The following is a 20,133-nucleotide window of genomic DNA, read 5'->3' as shown; positions in this document are numbered from 1 at the left end:
ACTGTGATGTCATTAAAGGATAGCGTGTTTTTATCCTTCATTATTTTATCTTGGTTTGCAGTGTGTTCATTTTTTGATAAGTTTATTGAGTCAATGAAATGATTTTAAAACACATTCTTCATTGGTTAAAGTTTTTTTTTTTTTGGTAGAAATTTTGGCAAAAAAAAGTTTTGAGATTCAAAGAACTTATGCCTTGTTTATCTTTTTTCTTAATCTTCTCAGATGCGTTTACGAGACAGGAAGGACTCTCCTCAGCTGCTCATGGATGCTAAACACATCTTTCCTGTCACCTTTCCCTTTAACCCATCCTCCCTCGCACTAGAAACCATCCAGATTCCAGCCAGCCTGGGTCTGGGCTTCATTTCACGGGTCTGAAAGTGATGCCGGGCAAATAGTGACAATGCATTTCTTGCCTGGAAAAGAACCATGATTACTGTAAGCTACTAAAAATTCATTTGTAAAAAGAAAGTACAGATTATCTCTCCAGCAGGATGTTAACTGGAAATCTCCTGGAATGCGTTCATCATCTTAGAAACAGAGGCTCCTTTGTGCTGTGCTCTCTTTATAAAGCAGCTCTCGTCCTTGGTCATTTGGCTATCCTGAGTTTACATGCACCTACGTAGGAAGGAAGAAAAACTATGTGTCGTTAGCTGCCAGCGTTTATGTTAAATCCTTAGCACTGCATTCAAGTGCTATAAAAATCATAAAGTCCATCTCTAAGAACTGTCGTTGGGAAGATACCAGCAAAGGATCTCCTGCACTGAACAGAAGGGCTGAAAGAAAAGTTGCCATTGCATACATATCATATGAGTTTAGGAACCAATCATGATGTTGTCAGACTGGATCAAAGAAATAAACTGGCAATATATAAAGTACCCGGCCAAGTAACTTCCTTATTGTGTCACTATGATACACAGATGTTAAAAGAGTGTCAGTTTGCTATACAGCATAGATGTCCATTGTACTGTAGCTTACTGAACATCTTAAATTGCTGCTACCTACTGTCTCCTTAAAATGTAAATGCTATCTTATTAAGCACTACAATAAGCTTCTCTTCTATCAACTCTGTTTACAATTCAGTCAGCTCAGTTTTAACTGGATTATATGCAAATATCTACAGATTCATTTGCACAAGTAGCAAACACTGAGAAGCAAATGGCAAAATGCTTGACATTTGGGGTAGGATTAGACAAAGTGGCTATTGGTGATGTCATTATTCATTCATGATGTGTTGCATTGATGTGCTCATTAATTTTCCCAGGGTGGACTTTGAATTCGGGTACAGTGCTCCGTGAAGTGGCTTATTTTTAGTTCCCAGATCTGATGCCTGCAGTGCATATTCTCAACCTTGACAGGTTTTCCTTCTTCTTAATTTATTAAGAATTAATCTCAGTCATCTGAAAGGATTGTCAGAATATTCATGATTCAGGTCTTGAAACTTTGATTACTCTATAAGTTATACAAAAGAAGGTATATAAAAAACATTTAGTCATAATTCAGGTTTTTTAGGCTTTGCAACTTCTATAAGTGTCTTGAGGTGCACTAGATATTTAAAAAGCATCGCACTAGAAACACCTTAGGAGGATTTGTATAAGAAACAAAAGATGATCGCTGAATTCTACAGAGGATTTGGTTCAGGCAGACCCAGAATCTGTAAGTTTTCATTGCAGAATTCTAATTAAACATATTGTCCATTTTCCTGGAAATTGTATACAATAAATCTGTCAGGTTGTTCAAAGCAACATCTTAGCTCAGTAGAAACTCTGGTTCTTAATTACAGTCATAGGTTTATATAACTTAACTGCTAGATGATCTATGAAAATGATTCTTATTAAAATATGTGCAATATTTATGGAAGTTAAACAGTTTCAAAACAGTGAAAATACTGTCTGTAACTTCTGTGAACCTCAATTTCCTTGTTTATAAAGTAAGAGAGCTGGACAACTGGTTTTTAAAGTCCCTTCCACGTCTAAAATTCTCCATTTTCAGCACGTGGCTTCTGGGGAAAAGAGCCAGTTACTCAGTCCATCCTCTGCCGGAAGGACAGCGTGCAGGGCCTGTCCATTCCTTAGGGTTAATAAAATGTAAAGTCACAAATTTATGCAGCCACAACCTTTGTTCAATGTACATGACTTATGCACGTTTTTAGAAAGTCCTACTGTACTTGTATTATTTGAAAATTCATTAGTTCAAATAATTTTTATTACATCATATACTGCTTTATTGTTTGGGGGGGGGTTTTGTTTGAGGTTTTTGTTTGTCTGTTTTTGTCTGTCTTTCTTACTCCAGGCATTTATGTCCTAAAGTTTCTGTCTCTCTGCTGTCCAGTGCTGGAGCCACTGTTCCATATTTGGTCAGAAGTCCATCCTGCTCCAGCGATGCCAGGGCTAGAGTTCTGCTGTTCCAGGGCTCTGGCTCTCCCTAAGGCCTCCCAGGACCCTGGGTAGGGATCTAGAATAGCTTCTCATTTGTCTGAAGATTTGTAGTCCTAACAAGAATACCTTACAAACAGGGAGCCGTAAGACCTAGTTATTGACTCTGTGCACTATTTTGTTGAGGATATACAAAGATTCTGCTGGCTTGAGGACTGCTCATCCTTCCCTCTGTCATCTGCTTCCTCACCCAGCTTCGGACATACCCACGGTCCCTTCCCATACTCTTTTCTCTCTTCCCCTTCTCCCTTCCCTCAGCCTGAGGATATACCCCATCTCCGGTTGACTCGCCTGCATTTTGTGCGTTGAAGACAGGTGTATTGTGTCTGTTTCCAGTTGTCCCAGCTGGCCTTCTAGGGGGCAATCTTTGAATGAGCTCTTGTTTTGCTCGCCTCTCTGCAATACACTCTTTAACATTATCACTAATTGGCTTCTTACAGTTCCTCTGTGACATACACTTGGATTCAGAAGAGGAGCTCTTGGCACTCATATTCTTTGTCTCCATAACCCCTTCCCAGAAGTCCCTGCCCCACTCCCCTCACCGTAAGCTCCAGTCACACGCCAGGTGCCAAGTGAAAAGGCAAAAGCAGTTTCCCTTCCAGAAGGTTTTCTGAGGTTGAGGTTTTGATCTGCTTTAGAGTAACTCTGAAAGAAGGAAAAATAAAATCTGGAATAAAATCCACAAAGTGTAACTTCCTGAATCCTTTGGCAGTTTTGAAATTTTTGAATGTATCTGACACCACTTTCAGATGTGAAAGCACAGAAATATATTCCTGAGCCAACTGATGGGAGATTGGGGGATTCCTAAATCCCCAAAGTTTGAATGGTTTGCTTTGTTATTCTGTTATTTCAGTGGATAATTGAGAATTGTTTTTATGGGTTTGTGATTATGCGTAATATGGATGAAGTCTTTAATACCATAGTAGAAAAGGCTGTGAAAATATTTATTTGAGTTACAGTGTCGCAATTGTAAGAAACTACTTTTCTGGTAACCCTGGGGAAGGGGAACCTGCCACTATCCTGAGAAGTCCTCACACAATATACTGTCTGTCTCTCTCCCCATTCTCCCTGCCTCTCTCTCTTTCTGTCTGTCTGTCTCTCTCTCTCTCTCTCTCTCTCTCTCTCTCTCACACTCCCACACACACACCACCAGTTCACAGTGCTCCTCAGGAGACATAATCAAATGTCCCCTGGGTAAGCGCCAGCTGCTTAGGATAAATCAGGAAGCAGACATGATACATGATGCCATGCAGGTCCTGTTGACTGTGGTGCAGAAACGGAACCCATGTCTGGACATGCTTCATGCCAGCACCTGTCGTCTGTGTTACCTCATGTGTTCCTCCCAGCAGTGTGGACAGGGGGTCGGGCAGCTCCTGCCATCATTTGCTGATGCTAACATGAGACATCAGTGAGGTCAGTGACTTGCCTGGGGTCACACTGCTGGGAGCCGTTCTGCTGTCCCATAGGGAGCACTTGGCAGTGTGGGCAAATGCAAGGCAGGGAACTTAAAAATCATGATGTTACATATCCTGTCCCTCTGCTGCCATGGGGTGCCCTGGGCCGGCAAGAGGTGCTCTTTTTCTTTATCAGAGCTGGCACTTGGCACGTGGGAAGGATCAAGTGATGAGTTCCCAGTTGTTTGTTCTAGGGAGACCAGGTGCCCAGGGCCTGGTGGTTTTCTTTTTTGTTCCAGTTACCTGCTGTAAGTACGCTTGACTTTTGTCGTGAATCAGGCTCCCTTGGAGGGTACAGAACTCTGAGTTTAGACATTAATCAGTAGCAGGCTGTCTGAACCAAAAGGTGAGGAAGCAGTGAAAACCTCTGACGTGGAGAGGAAGATCACTCTCCACGCGTTCCTCAGAGTCTGTCAGAGCCACCTGTGAGCTGCAGGGCCAGCCACAGGCCACCCTCCCCACGGGCCCTCCACACCGCACCGAGGAGCCCAGGACCCGGGGCCTTCCGAGGGCCGTGCACCGGGCGGCCGTCGGCAGGTCAGTGTGCCTGGACCCCGTGCGTGCTGCGGCGGGTGTTCGCGCCCGAGCAGGAACTGTGCCGTGTGCACGTCAGCGAGGCTTCCACGCCGCCGGCTCTGTCCACGGCAGTGCTTGGTGATCACTCAGGCTGTGCTGCGGGGCCGCCTTAACCCTCGCTCCCTTCCCCTCTAGAGCTGCCTTAGTCCACCAACACGTCCTCTGTAAGGGGTACCTTGCCCTGCTTCTCAAGGTTTTGTGAGGATTTTGATTGGGACCCGGAATTCCTTTCTCCGTTCCTGGTCATCTTGCCCCTCCTGTTCCTTTCTCCTTCCTTTCTGTCACTTTCAAACAGGGATTCCAACTACGGGGCAGCAACAACCTCGGAGACAGTGACATGTCAGCTTAGAGAATGTCTGAATTAAGTGAGCATGTGTGCAAGAAGTGTAGACGTGAGTTACAGTGTACGTAATTCTCGAATGCTTTGCTGTGTTTTCCACCGGTCCCTTCTTAATAAAGATAAAAGGCACAACTCCAAAACTTTTCATGGACATTCTTTAAAAACAATTTGAGACTGCTGTAGTTCTGCAAATTCTAATCCACTGTATTACCCTAAATTAAGCAGATTCCAGATTTCTCAATAAACCAAGAACTACGAAGCATGACTGTAAAATATCTTCCAAAATGCATTTTATACATTTTTTATTTTACAATTTGGTCCTGCTAAAAATGTTAATTAGCTTAACTATTAATGGTTATTGTTAGATCCATAAAATGTCTAAAAATTACTAACATCTCTAGTATTGTAATATTGCTTGAAATATTTGAAAGAAAATTTTTTGGTTTTCTTTTTTTAAGTTGAAACTGGTATATATAATTCAATGCTTGGTGGGTGGTACATTTTCGTGCATTTTTCAAAGCCAGTAGTTTTAAGTATCTTACTGTTGCTATGTGTTATAAAATCTTAGCCTCTCTAAATCACTTGAGCCATCATTTTTCCTATCAAGTGGTGATCTTTCCTTTAAATGTGGATATGTATTACTGTGACTTATGATTCCTAGCTATATATTTTTGTGGGATCCTGGAGTAACATTGACTTTTTTGTATTTTTTTGAAAACTTAAATTGTTCTAACAGTGTTGCACAAGAAATGAGCTCATGACATTTACCATTATACTTTATTAAATATTTATTAACTTGCTATCAAATATACATACCCTTTAATTATAGTGGAATTCAGCGTTGCAGTTTTTCAAATATTTTTCCTGTTGGATCTTAAGAAAGGATTCTTTGATCTACCTAGAAAAACATGACACAGTTAATCTCTGAAAGGCTCCCACCCATTCAAAAGGAAGCAGAGGCACTGAGAGGTGAGGGCAACCAGCTAACTCCAGTTGAACCTGAGCCCCTCCCAGCATATCTCCATGCAATCTTTTAGAATGTTAATAACTCACTTCATAGCAACAAAAGCCTTTGAGACATGGGTTTTGACTAGGTATCACCTAGCACTAAAATGAAAACCAAAACAATATCAGAATGACATTCTATGATCTACGTTGATAGCTGTCTAATGTGCTTAGCGTATGTTTGTCATTAGTGCTGTATTCTCCTAGCTATTATAGAAATTTGTTCAAATAAAAATATAAATAAAAAGTTTTGTCAGTGTCTTATAAATAAACCCTCTGCATATTTTAAAGCAGCAAAATAAATTGTTTTTCTGAAGACTGGTGAGTATAAACATAGCTTCTCCACATGAGAATATCCTAAGGAGTCTTGGAAATGTGAAAGTTGGCAGGTTCCCTTCTACACTAGAAGCACGTGTGATGAAGAAGAGAACACTGCCAAGCACCTAAACAAACAAGCAGACAAAGCTTGTTGGCAGATCTGACTCACGTGGAAGAGCACCTGCCTAGTAAGCACAAGGCCCTGAGTTCAAACCCCAGTACCTCTGTTTTTTTTTTCAAATATTTTTCACACACAGAAGTGCCTAACACACATATAAAATGCTCAGAACTACAAGTGGCAGAAAAGAGTAGGAAACAAAAAATAGGAACAAAGACCCAGGGCAACAAACAGAATTGCAAAAAATATGGCAGCTGTTACTCCATCTATAGTAATAACCACTTTCAGAATTAATGTTCTCAATATACCAAATAGTTGTCAAACTGAGTCAAAAACCAAGAGCCAAGTACATGTTGTCTACAATGTGTATAACTCATACAAAAGTGCAAGGGACATAAAACAGCCAAAACACTCTTGAAAGGAAGAATAAAGTTGGAGGACTCACACTTCTTGATTCCAAAACAAACTACAAAGCAACAGCCATCTAGCCAGTCTGGTACTAAAATAAGGAGATAGATAAAATACAGTGGAATAGAATTGACTGTACAGAAATAACCTATGTGTTCATAAGAAAGTAATTTCTAACAAGGGTGCTATGACCCTTTGATGGGAAAAGAATAGTCTTTTCAACAAATGATATTGGGACAACTGGATATTGGCCAACAAATGAAGCTGGACCCTTACACCATAGACAAAAAATAACTCAAAAAGGGTGACAGACCTAAATGGAAGAACTTATGCTATGAAACTCAAAAGAAAATATGATCTCCATGGCCTTGGATTGGCAAGAGTTTTAGATATGACAGCAAATGTACAAGCAACAACAACAAAAAATAAACTGGGCCTTACCACAATTGAAAACTTCAGTGTTTCAGTGAACACTATAAAAGTGAGAAGGAGTTGGGCATGGTATTATATTCCTGTAATCCCCACACTTCAGAGGCTGAGACAGAAGGATCATGAGTTCATGGCTAGCCTGGACTACATAGTGAGAATGTTTCTCAAAAAAATAAATAAAAAGGTAATTTGCAGAATAAGAGAAAATACTTGCAAATCAGATATGCAAAAATTATATCCAGAATATACAAAGAACTTTTGAGAAACAAGAAGACAACCAATTTTTTTTAAATGGAGAAAAGATCTATGTAGCTATTTCCCAAAGAAGATACGCAAATGGCCAATACATACACAAAACGACTGTTGGCAGTCTCGTTCATTTAGAGAACACATGCCAAAACCACAGTGAGATCTTACCTTCTGCCATGTCAAGAGTCCAAACGTCAGATGACAAGTATTGGCAAGGGCGTGAAGAAAATGGTGGCAAAGTTAAATTTCACAGCCACTTTGGAAAACACTGGCAGTTCCTCCACATTAAACATAGGGTTACCTATGACCTAGAAATTCCATTCCTAGGTATACTCAAGAAATGAAGAAATATGCCCATCTAAAAACTTACACATGAAGTTTATAGCAGCATAATTTGTTTCCGCCAAGAGATGGGGACAACATACATGTCCATTAAACTGTGGATGGGTAGCAGTGTGATCTAGCCATACAACAGAGCATTACTCAGCCATGAGAGGGATGAGATAGGCCGCAGTATAGATGAACCTTGAAAGCAGTGTGCTAAGTAAAAAAGTCAGTCTCATATGACCACATGTTACATGTTTTATGTGAAGGGTACACAATAGGAAAATCATACAGACATATAATAGATTAGACTGGAGACATGGAGGGAAATTAAGGGGTATGGAATGATAGCTGAAGACATGGGGTTTCTTTTTAAAGCGATGAAAATGTTTTAAAGTTGGCTGTCATGTCTGTGAATATAACTAAGAACTGTTGAACTGTATACCATAAATGAGTGAAATGTATACCAAGAAAATTATATCTCAACTTAAAATTTTTAAGTGGAACTTTGACACCTAGCATAGACTGAGGAACTCAATAAATTCCCTCACCAAAGCAAGGACAACACTGTACAAAATTGTCAAAATAACAATTTTATAGCTCTGACCAGCAGTGTACAACAAACTAGTAAAAATCATGAAAAAAATCACTGAAGTCCATATAAGAATAGCAGGAGTCTGGCATTCTTTTGGTTTTGGTGGGATTGGGGTTTGAACTCAGTGCTTCACACTTGAGTCTGGCATTCTTTCCTGGGGCTGATCCCATCCTCCTCCTCTGCTCTAGCTCAGATAGCATGGTAGCCCCACCAGCACAGGGCAAGCTGGGAAGTGAGGCTCGCTCGATTTGGAGAGGTGCGCAGTAAAACCTCACAGCCAGTAGTTAACAGTCATGCTCTCAGAGCCATATGTGCGGTACTTTGTTCCAGCAGCCTTAGAAAAGTAATAGTTTTAATCTGAAGTGTCTGTGATGAGTTAATAAGTGCATTTTCATCCCTATCAGAATGACTGAAAAAAACTAACTCAAGAAACAAGAATTCTTTCAAGGGAGAAGGAATTCAAATGATGTACTAAAAAAAAAAACCAAAAACTATCATCAAAATACAAAATATTTCAGTAAAGGAGAAACAGGAGAACAAAAACAAATACATAAATAGAAAACAAAATGACAGACATAAATCCAACCTATATCAATGATTGCATTCAATGTGAATAAATTAAACACTCCAATCAAAAAACCAGATTTTCAGACTAGATTTTAAAAAGCACACACACACAAACAGGGCAACCTGTTTGGGACTCCTCCCTGTCTCACATGGGGTTTTGTCCTTTTTCTTAATAAACTTCTTACCTAAAAAAAAAAAAAAAGAAAAGAAAAAAACACAAGTCCCCAGTGTATGCCTTTTATAAGAGACACACTTTTGATTCAAATGCACATGTAAGTTTATTGGAGAGGATATACCATAGTACTAGAAACCGTAAGAGAGTGCAAATGCCTATAACCAACACCTGACAAAATACACTTTCGAAAAGAAAGATTTTCTCAAGAGCTAGAGGATATTGCATAGTGATAAAGGAATTCGTTCATTGGGAAAATATAAAAATTACAAATGTACAGTGGTAAAGTTAGAGAGTTGGACAGTTGTTGGTCGGAGGGAAAAAAGGCACATGAGAGATGCAGAAACAGAGTAGCTGAGGCCAAGGTTGCCACACTTGGATCCAGACTCACCCCCAGTGCTGTGTAGCTTGGCCCAGATCTTGGTTAGAGTTCTACTTTGCCAGACCCAGAGCTCAGTGGTATTTCTCCCCATGGCATCCCCCACTCCCTAGCTCACCCAAGGGTTCCCAGGAACGATCAGTCAGACTTCCTTCCACTAACACCCACTCTCTCTCCAATCAGGCAAAAACAGTATGGGCCAGGCTCCTTTGCTGTTACCTGTGGCCAAATGAACAAATGGTCTGGGAAGGGACAGACCTTCCCAGGCCTCTTTGACTTGAATGTGACATGTGGGAAGCCATCTTGAACCATGTGTTTAACGGACATATCCAAGGATTGTGGCACCAAAAGTGAGTTCTGAGACTACCACCCTCACTTGGACTCCTCTGCACACTTTCTACGTAAGAAAGAAAGAAACCTCGCTTCAGTCCTTGCTTAAAAAAATAAATGTACACACATCTTCCAGAAACCTGAGATGCATGAAGCAAACCTGATTGAATTGAGAGGAGAAATGGAAACCCAACAGAGTCAATTGGAGCCTTCAACATCCCTTCTCAAAATTAGCAGAACAGCTAGACAGAAAATCAACAAAATATAGAAGACAACTTTATCTGATATTTATACAGTGCTCTACCCAACAAGAGCCCAGTGCACATTCTTTCCCAGCATGTGTGAGACATAGTCCAGGATAAATCCCATTGAAGACGATGAAACAAATCTCAGTACATTTGAAATATTGACATCATAGTAGTTCTCCAACCACATGGGGAATGGAATTAAATTAGGAGTCAACTAAAGGAAAATAATAGAACCCCCAGATACCTGAATATTAAATAATAGACTTCTAAATAACCCATGGATCAAAGAAGAAGTCAAAAGGAAATTAGAAAATGTCTTGAACTAAAGGACCATAGAGCTGGAACATGGGATGTAGCTAAGGAAGATCCTAGAGAGAAATTTATAGCTTTAAATACTTTTAATAGAAAAGAAGATATGTCTTAAATCAATAACTTAAAATTTACCTTAAGAATCTAGGAAAAAATAACCCAGGAGTAGAAAAAGCAAACTATACCTCAAGCAAACAGAAGGAAGAAAATAATAAAGACTAGAGTGGAAACCAATGACATTGACAGCAGAACAGAAAATAAGAACAAAATTGATAAGCTTCTACTCAGGTCAACAAAACAAAAAGAGCCAGAAATTGCCAAAATCAGGAAGGGGGGGCTTCATTCCCGAGCAGGGCCAAGACTAAAATGAGACAAACAAGGGACTTACATGCAGAATTCAGGGTCATGGGATGCAGTTAGCACTTCCTTCAATTCTGAACCCTGGACCCCTCACCTACCTCATCCAAGAGTTGCAGGGTTACAGTACAGTGCCACAAACAACTTGAGGCCACCAAAGTCCAAGAAAGACCCAAATGTGAGAAGTGACTCGATAAGACCTGGCAGGCTGGAATAATTACAACTGAATGAATAATTAAATATCTTATCACAAAGTAATGCTCAGCCCCAGATGACTTCATCAGCAAAACTTAGCAAATATTTAAAGATGAAATGACACCAAATCCTTCACAAACTCTTACATAAAATACAGGAGCACACACTTCCTAACTCATTCCATGAGGCTAGCATTACTCTGATATCAAAACCAAATAAAATATATCACAAGAAAATTCAAACCAACATCCCTCATGAAAATGGTTACAAAATTCTTAACAAAACATTGCAAGCTGTATCCAGCATCATATAGTAAGGACTAACACCATGACCAAGTGGGATTTATATCAGGATCACAAAATTGGTTTAACATTCAAAATAAATCACCAGGCATGTTGGTACACACCTGTAATTCCAGCACTCGGGAGGTTGAAGTAGGAGGCTCTCAAGCTCAAGACCAGACTGGACTACACAGGGAGATTTTGTCCTGAAAAACAACAATGAAAAAGACAACTCGATTTCCTGCTAAATGCCAACCAGCTGGGAAACTGTCCCTACCCACTTCTGGCTTTTTCTTTATGAAATTATTTGGACAATTGTCGCACAAAATGTATCATTGTCCTTGCACCACCTCTCCTTCTTGCTCTGTGCCAGGTTCTTTATATTTTTCCCTTTTGTTTTTTATCTCCATTCATTTCTCTCCAACCCATAGGTATCCATCCTCGCCTATTTAATGCATGACTTTGGATTTTGCGTTTACTCCTTTATTTATGGTCACTTGCATCCCTGAAAAATATCCAGTATTGTGGTTTTGTGAGGATTTTTGCATTTTGTTTGTTTTGTTGTTTTGTTTCTGTGGTACTGGTTATGTTCCCAGGGCCTCTCCCACACTAGGCAAGCTCCACCATTTGAGCCACACCCTCCCAACCCTTTTGTTTTTGAGACAGGGTCTTGAGCTAACTTTCCTCAGTCTGACCTTGAACTTGAGATCCTCCTACTTCTGCCTCTGGAGTAGCTGGGATCACCCTGTGAATCTCTTTAGGTTTTCTGAGTTTCTGAGTACATCTAAAGACTTGTATTCAAGATCGTTTTTCTGTATCGTTTCAGTTTACTTAAATACACTGTGTTCATTCCTACTAGAAGCTCGGTTTCATGTTGTATGTATATCCTATTTTATGTATTCCCCCATTGATGGATATTGGAGTGTTTCTCTCTCTCTCTCTCTCTCTCTCTCTCTCTCTCTCTCTCTCTCTCTCTCTCACACACACACACACACACACACACACACACATCTTGCTATCTCATTGAGGTTGGCCTGGAACTCGTGATTCTCAGGGATTACAGACGTGTATCACCACACCCTGCTAAAACAAGCCTAGTGTATTTGTTCGTTCTACACTGGGAGTTGAACCCAGGTCCTTATGCTTGCTCTACCACTTGAGCTATGTATGTCCCCAGACACCTTTAAGAGAAATTTCAACATGTTCTCCACAGGGGTCAATCACATTTTTGTTTGGATAGATTACATTTTCGTTGGCATTGTACTATCTTACTTTCTACTGCATATCAAATGCTCACAAAAGGGACAATTGCCCATTTTCACAGACGATTCTTATAGGGCTCCTATTCTGCTGGTTTGTTGGTGCTCTCGGGTTTTCCGTGTGGACGCCTACTTGCTCTGCTCTCAGGTGACTGTGACCTAGGAAGCGACAATCTGGGCCAGGACCCCTACGATGCACCTGTGGCAGCGTGGGATGGAGCAGGTGCGGGCTGGGGCAGCAGGAGCACCCGCCTCAGCGCGCGGCCCAGCCAATGGCAGCGCGGCTTGGCGGAGCCCGGCCAATCGGACGGCTCCTCGTGCGCGTAGCCCCGCCCCCGGGAAAGTGAGCGTCTGCTCGGGAAAAGTTCCGCGCGACCTGGCCGGGCGGTGATCCCCGCGGCCTAGGGACGGAGTGCGGCGTCCCGCGGCGGTCCCTCGCCCATGGCGGTGGCCGAGCTGTACACGCAGGTAGTGGGGTCGCCGCGAGGGAGGGAATCCGACCCCGCGCCACGCTGACGGTATCTGGCGCGCGGCCCACACCTGTGCACCTGGCGCGGGGCGGTGGGGGGCGGGGGGACCGCGGTCACCGGCCACCGTCGTCCTCCTGCCAGGGTCTGGCGCGCTCCGGGACCTGCGCGCGGGAGCTCAGGTCCCCGGGAGGATGGAGGCCCAGGTTGGGGATCGGTGCCTCCCGCGCCCCCATCTCCCGAGGGGGAGCACCAGGGCCCCTTCCTCCACGGCCACCTGCGGACCCAAGCGTCCGGCCACCACGGGTCACCGCGAGCACGAGCGCCTCCCATCTGACTGGTCCTCGAGCCCCTGGAAATCTCGGCGCAGAGGTTGGCGAGGAGTTGGGGTGCTCTCTAGAATGCGGGGTCTCGGAAGCGCCGCGTCCTGTGCGTTTAAGTGCGTGCGATGGGCCGTGCACCCTAAAGCCCGTGTGGCTTTTCGGTTTATAAAGCGCCTTTGTCGCCCTGGCTCTGGAAGCGCTCCAGGGCATTCCTCTGAAACCTTCCTGCAGCTGGGAAGCGCCACCCTCACCCAGGAGGGCCGCACCTCGCCCGGTAGGATTTGGATACTGTTTGTCAAAGTGTTGGCTCTTTGGGGGCAATATATTTTGCACAGCCATAAAGCCCATCCTCCACCCCAGAGGGGAAACTTAGACTCCTCCAAATTCAGATGGGTGAGACCAGAATCCATTTTCCTTGAAAAAGGCACTTTTGGTGTAGACCCACAGGAAAAAAAATCATTGCGAAACTGTCTTTCAAGGGCTTAAGCAAACTTTCTTCTACTTCAGCTAACTTTAACTACAGAGGGGAAACAGGAATTTCCCCTCTTAATGTGTTTAAACCACTAAGCAGAGTGGTTCATTCTGCTCTAGAGTATTTTTACCACTGAGAATGTGACCAGAGCTGCTCATGTCTTCAGTTACTAGAGGTGAAAGAACATTCTTGAACAAAGCTAGGATTGGGCAGGGTGGGACATTATCTGTAATCCCAACTCCTTGGGAGGTGGAGATAAGAGGATCCTTTCTGAAGTTGGCCTGAGCAAAAGTTAGCCAGACCCTAGCTGAAAAACAAACAAGCGAAAAGGCTACGGCCTTTACGGTAGTCTCCTCTTGTCCCCTGGTCTAGCAAACTCCAGTCCTCCCCCCTCACACAAGCTATCCTTAGGAGATATCTTTGATGAACAGATAAAATGGTTGATGATTAACTTATTTTAAATAACAGCTTTTCCTGAAGCAAAAATACACAGGTATGAGCACCTAAATGCCTACTGGGAGCCAGGCACAACATAAGAAAGTTGATATGGAAGACTAACATAGAGCTCCAATGGAAGACTGAGAATCCCAAAGACAGAGGGGTCTTGATGGCTGTCCCTTTTTTGCTTTAGTTATTTATCAGATAGGGTCTTATATCAATCTTGGCCTGCAATTCTCCTACTTATGTCTCCTGCATAGCTGGGATTGAAGGAGTGCACCACCACACCCAACTGTTTTGTTGAGATAGTCTCTAACTTTTTGCCTGGGCTGGCCTCAAACAGAGATCCTCTCATCTCCACCTCTCAAGCAGCTGAAAAGAGTTTTTTCTTGAACAAGATCTGGACCCTCTCCCTTGTTTCCCTATCACCCCTCCTCCTCAAAGTCTAACTGACTGCCTAAGCTGCCAGCATACAGGCTCATCCTAAATCTGAGTTTGTGACTGGCTGCCCTTGGCCACATTTAGCCACCCACAGTGCTGTTTCCCTGCACAAAGTCACACAGTGTTTTGTAACAACCTGAAATCCATTGCTGCACCCAGAGGCCTAAGTGACCCTGCAGCAGGATGACAGGTGGGCTGTCCTTTATGGGATTCCCCACCCACTCCATGGTCTCCCCAATCACCCACTGCTACCTGCCTGGCCTGTCTCATCTCCCATTAGCCCTTTGAAGACAGGTGTGCTATCCCTTACCACCGCCCCCCCCAACCCTGCTCCCCGGCCCCATAAAATATGCAGCAGTCTCTGTGCATGGAAGCTGTCCTTGGGGGAGCTTAGAAAGAGTTTTAAAACTAAATAAAAGAGAGTCTTGCCTCTTGGGTTTCCAATTCGTGGGAGTGAGAAACTTCAAGTGACTGCCTGGGCTGGGGCCTAGAGGGCCTGAGGTGCCTGGGGGGACAGAGGTGGGAGGAGGAGGGTCTCCCTGTCAAAGGCTGGCTCAGGGCTTCACACCCAGGGCTGGGCTTTGAGTGGGGATGGCAGGGTCAAGGTGGCTATTTCAGGAAGTCAGTAGGGTGGTGGCTTTGTGACTTCATGGGATCAGATAGCTCAATGGTCAGGAAGGTAGGGCCACAGTCCTGGCCAGGGAAGGGGAGGCCTGTGAGAGGGACTCACTGCCTGGGGTGACTTTGAGGATAGACAGAGTGTGATGGACAGCAGGTACAAGGTCAACAGCAGGGACCTCAGGGAAGGAGGAAGTCCTCAGACAGGTCTCCCGCAGCTGGGGCCTTGAAGTGGGGAGGGGTTGGGAGGAGGGGAAGAGGTCGAGATGCCATAGTCCAGAGGGCTGGAAGTCCTCTGTCCAAGTGAGGCCCCTGAAGATGAGGAGAAGAGGGCTGAGGTCAGGACTCTGGGTCGTGTATATTCCAGAAGCCATCCCAGGGGGCCAGGAGAGCTGGCACAGGAACCACAGGGAGAGGCGTGGGAGAGCCATGGTGACCACCAGTGGAGGTTAAAGTGACCCATCTCTGCAAAAGCGACTTGCCAGTGTGCCTTAGATGTGTTCAGAGCAGCTGGAGCAGGACAAAAGTCTCCAACCAGAGCCAGGCTGGCCGCAGCCGACCTGAGGCCCTCTGGAGGCTCTGGTCACTTTACACTCACCTCCAGCCACGACTCCTGCGACTGCAGACCTGTGGCCGCTCCCTGCTCCCATATCTCTCCCATCCATCCTGTACCCGCCACCTGCCGCATGGCCTGTCAACATTGCCTCAGCCTCAGTGCTATGTCTGTGCCACTGTCCCCAGGAACAGCAAAGGCGGCAAGTGCTCTGCAAGTGAAGGCATGCATGGGTGAAAAGCTCTTGCTGACGTCCATGGTGCTCATTTTTATCTTGCAATCTTGATAGAATTTCCTACTTCTTACTGCTTAGAACTTTTATTTATTGATTTATTTAGCAGTGCTGGGGTTTGAACTCAGGGCTTTATACTTGCTAGGCAGGAGCTCTACCATCTGAGCCACATCCCCAGACCAGAACTTTTTCAGTATTAAGTTATTTTCATTGTTCATTTTTTGGTGTTTTGAGACAAGGTCTCACTATGTAGCCCAGGCTGGTCTCAAACTCTTGATCTTCCTGCCTCAGTCTCCCAAGTGCTTGGATTATAGGTGTGTATCACCGCACCCATCTTCATCCTCAGAACTCTTTGTGCCTTCTCTCACTTAATCAAATAACCAACTCTGTGTTAGAAGTCATTATCCTGGTTTTACAAATGGCTCAAGTCAATAAGGTGTCTAAGGTTACACAGAAGTGAGGGAGCCAGGCTTCAAAGCCTGAGTTCTCAATCCCTCTCCCCACCTGCACCTGGCCTCCACGTCCTTTATCACTTCCCTCCTCTTCAAGAGATCTCACCTTTTCCCCCACACAGAGGACTCCTGGGATGTCTGTCCACTTCCTAGCCACCTCCTGCACCTGCCAATTTGTCATATTATTCCTCCTACTAACTAAAATGGAACCACCCACAATGTCCAGCAAGAGAGGCAGAGATAAAGGAAGTCCAGAACACCAGGTGGTAGAATAGTCGGAAGCAGTTAAAAGTGCTACCGTGGTGGGAGGGCTGAGAGGGCAGTGGAACTGTGGGCTCCAGCCCCCTGTACCGCCCCCAGTGCAGCCAGCTTGCTGTTAGCACTGTGCTTGTGTTGAGCAGAGCTGGCATGCGCTCTGCCCCCTGGGACACACTATGCATGCTGCCTTGGGTCCAGTCCTGGTTTTGCCCCTTACTAACCCTAAGACACTAGGCAACTTACCTAACCTCTCTGAGTTTCCACAGCTATAAAGTGGATTTAAAGCCAGGTGTGTAGTGCACATCTATAATCCCAGCTATTCAGGAGATGAAGGTAGGAGGATCATGGTCCAGGATAGCCCAGGCAAAAAGCACAAGATTCTATCTAAAAAATAATTAAAGCAAAAAGGGCTGGAGACAGGGCGCAAATGATAGACCAGCTGCCTTGCAAGGGTGAGGCCCTGAGTTCAAACCACAGTACCACCAAAATAAAATAAAATGGATTTAATAGTGCATTCCGGTTTTGAAGACACTATAAAGATTACAATAGCTATGTGCAGTGCTTAATAAAGGTAGGTTGTTTTATGTAGGTGCTGTTATCATGTAAGTAATTTTGGGTACCTAAGTCCTGAGCTTTATATTCATATCAAACTTTCCATATTGTTATTTATTGCCCCAAATTTCTGTAGCTTGTCAGAAACCTATTGGAATCTTGATCATCTTTAGCTAATTAGTCATGTCATCTGCTTACTTGATAGCACACGTATTCTGATTTTTTCATCTAAGGTATCGGTGGAAGTAATGGGCAGAGGAGAAGCAACTGAGCTCCATGGCAAGCCTCTAGACACTTTCTTTTTGAGGCAGGGTCTTGAACTCAGGATCCTCCTGCCTCTGCATCCTGAGTGCCGGGATTACAGGCATGAACCACCATACTCATTTTCTTTAGAGACCAAAAAAAGACCGTTCTTGCTCATTAATTAGGACTCACGTTATGACCACTTAGCCACAGATTCACTAATTACAATCATTCAGTTGTCCATTTTTCTTATTTATGGATGGGAAACTCATGAATATTTTCAAAGAAGTTCTGTTGAAGTCCAAATGTGCAAGGTCAAGACAAGTGTTCTTGACTAGAAGTTCAGAGTCTCCGTCTAAGGTCAAGGTTCATTTTAACGACTTTTCCATTTGACTGTTCGAAATACCTTGTCCATATATCATTAAGTCTAGAAAACTACACTTACCCATTGTATTACATATGAGAAGTTCAAAAAAGTTTAAAAGAGGGACAAAAGGTTAGTCTTTAGTTGGTGCAACAGAACTGCTGGGAATTTGAGGTTTTGTTCAGCAGGTGTTTACGGGGCGCTACCTGGGTCAAGTCATTTCATAGGGTCCCAGAGCACAAAGCCAGGGCTCTGGAGGCTTAGGTACCAGCAGAGGGGAAACAAGGAAACCCAAATGCCTCCCAGGAGGAGATGGCCCAGTCTGGGTGGAGGGCACTGGGGAAGGCGCCAGCACTGAGTTCGTCTTGGGCTGACTCTTCACTGCTTGGAGCTGTTTGCTTGCCCACTGGGAAAGAACTGGTGACACTGAGGGATGGAAGTAACAGAAGGGACACAGTGGAAAGCCAGGGGAGTTTCCAGTGTGTTCTAGAAACTGCTAGTGCTTTGAGGTAGCAGTGGGCAGAGGGTAGACTGGGGATGGGGTGAGGCCTGAAGGGAAATTGACTCGGACAGTGGCCCTAGGCCTGTCTGTTACTTGGAGCCAGCAGGGGCCTGCTGACGAGTGTGGGTGAGGGAGGTGGTAGGGTCAGAGGGCCCTTGTGCTCGGTTGGTTGGGGACACATCAGGAGAAGGTTGGAAGGGACTGGCTGCTGGCCCCAGAAGGGTGGGAGGGACAGGACTGACAGGCAAAGCTGTTAAGAGGCTGGTATTCCAGCACCTGAAGCCCCATTGCTGGGACAGACACTCAGGGAAGGAGACAGCATGGTCCCAGGCTTCTGACATGAGGGGACCATGTAGGAGTAGGAGTAGGTTCAGGGGCACAGTGACCAGTGGAGCTGGGAAGTGGCAAGTATCCGGAGGACAGGCATCTGGGAGGCCCTGAAGACATGGTCTGGAGTTCTGTTCTGAGATCTGGACGGTTGTCTCAATGAGGCAGGGGGGAGGGGGAGATGGAGCTCTCTGGAAACAGCCTGTCATGAGGAGGCCAGGAAGGACCTTAGGAGACACAGGGCAGTGGAAGGAACAAGGGTCTGTGAAGAGGCCCACAAGGGAGTGAGTGAGAGGAGGAGAAGGCTGCTACCCATCTGGCCTGACTGACGGTGAGGGAGACCCCTCCCGCCCAGAAAGTGTCCCTCTACGTTCCATGTTGTCTTCAGACCAATTCCAGGCTAAGGTCAGAAGAACCCTGAGACAGGTGGGCAGCAGCTGGCCCGTGCATGGAGACTGGGAGGCTCCAGCCTGTCCTAGGCCTCTGTTCCTGAGCCTTCATCTGCTCCCCAGCCCCTTTGGGAGGACCCAGCAAAAGTGGATGGGTAGCCTCTCCTTGCTCTTGGCCTATGGTGGCCCTGGCCAGCTGGTTCACCAGGGAAGGTTCTGCCTGATAGGAAAGCCTCACACCTCATACCAGGAGTCAGGTGAGAGTAGCTCACGCTGTGTGTGTGGCCTGTGTTTATTTGTCTACACGCCACACAATCAGCTCTCCCTCAGTTTGGAGAGGAAGGAGGGAGGGACGAGCCGAGTAAGCTTTCGTCCTGTTTACTTACCAGGCTGGGTTTCAGCACAAGGCTCTAAATGCCAGCCAGCATATGGCAGCAGAGGTGCCAGGGGTGCCTGGTATACATCCTAATGCTGCCTACTATTGGATACTGCTTCTAGCTGACACAAATCCGACATTGTGGCTAGGGAGCAGGTGGACTGTCAGGCAGAGGGTGACAGAGGGAGTTCAGACTCAACTTAGTTAGCAAGCTCATACCAAGAGTCACAGGCCCTGGCTCTGCTGGAGTCCTGGTCCTTCAAGATTCTCACTGTGTGGTGTTTGGTAAATTCTTGCCCTCTCTAGGATTAAGTTTGGGCATCTGTAAAGCACAAAAATTGATTGGCGTAGTGAACTGACATTACCTTGCAGTGCTTCTGGCCTCCTAGAAGGGGCCTTGGTCCAGCCACCAGCTAGATCCTCAAACACCTCCACTTACCTGTTGCATTTGAAGTCAGCTTCCTGGAGCCTTAAAAAGTTTGTCACACTGGGAGTAGGTAATTTCCAAGGATCTTTATAGCTTTGAATTTCTGTCTTGGCTAACTCTTTACAAATTGGGATATCCCATTTTAATGATATGAGCTTTATAAATAAACATTTTTAATAGACTTGAGATAGGAAATGTAGCCCGTGGCAATGAGCATGTGTGTATGGGAGTGACAGATGTGAGCGTGGAGGGTGTGGATGCATCTGAGGGTGGGTCTGTTTGGTAGCTCTATCCACTGCCTACACAAGGGTTTGTGTCATGGACTGGCAGATCATTCCTCCATATTCTCTTTCT

General features: G+C 44.7%; 2 protein-coding genes across 7 annotated transcripts in view; both read left to right on the top strand.

Moving 5' to 3' along the window:
* The window catches only part of Myo5a (myosin VA), a 203,231-nt gene extending 197,177 nt beyond the window's left edge, over positions 1-6,054 (top strand). For all 4 annotated transcript variants that reach the window (XM_074065964.1, XM_074065965.1, XM_074065963.1 and 1 more), the window contains one exon: positions 223-6,054. In XM_074065964.1, the coding sequence (XP_073922065.1) occupies positions 223-375 (153 nt within the window). In that variant the 3' untranslated portion in view covers positions 376-6,054. The remainder of the gene's footprint in view (positions 1-222) is intronic.
* Positions 6,055-12,682: 6,628 nt separating this feature from the next.
* Positions 12,683-20,133, top strand: part of Myo5c (myosin VC) — an 87,407-nt gene continuing 79,956 nt past the window's right edge. For all 3 annotated transcript variants that reach the window (XM_074065961.1, XM_074065962.1, XM_020178143.2), the window contains exon 1: positions 12,683-12,813. In XM_074065961.1, coding sequence (XP_073922062.1) covers positions 12,787-12,813 — 27 coding nt within the window. In that variant the 5' untranslated portion in view covers positions 12,683-12,786. The remainder of the gene's footprint in view (positions 12,814-20,133) is intronic.

The sequence above is a fragment of the Castor canadensis genome, chromosome 2 (genome assembly GCF_047511655.1).
Source record: "Castor canadensis chromosome 2, mCasCan1.hap1v2, whole genome shotgun sequence".
NCBI lineage: Eukaryota > Metazoa > Chordata > Mammalia > Rodentia > Castoridae > Castor > Castor canadensis.
This window is presented reverse-complemented; position numbering and strand designations above follow the sequence as displayed.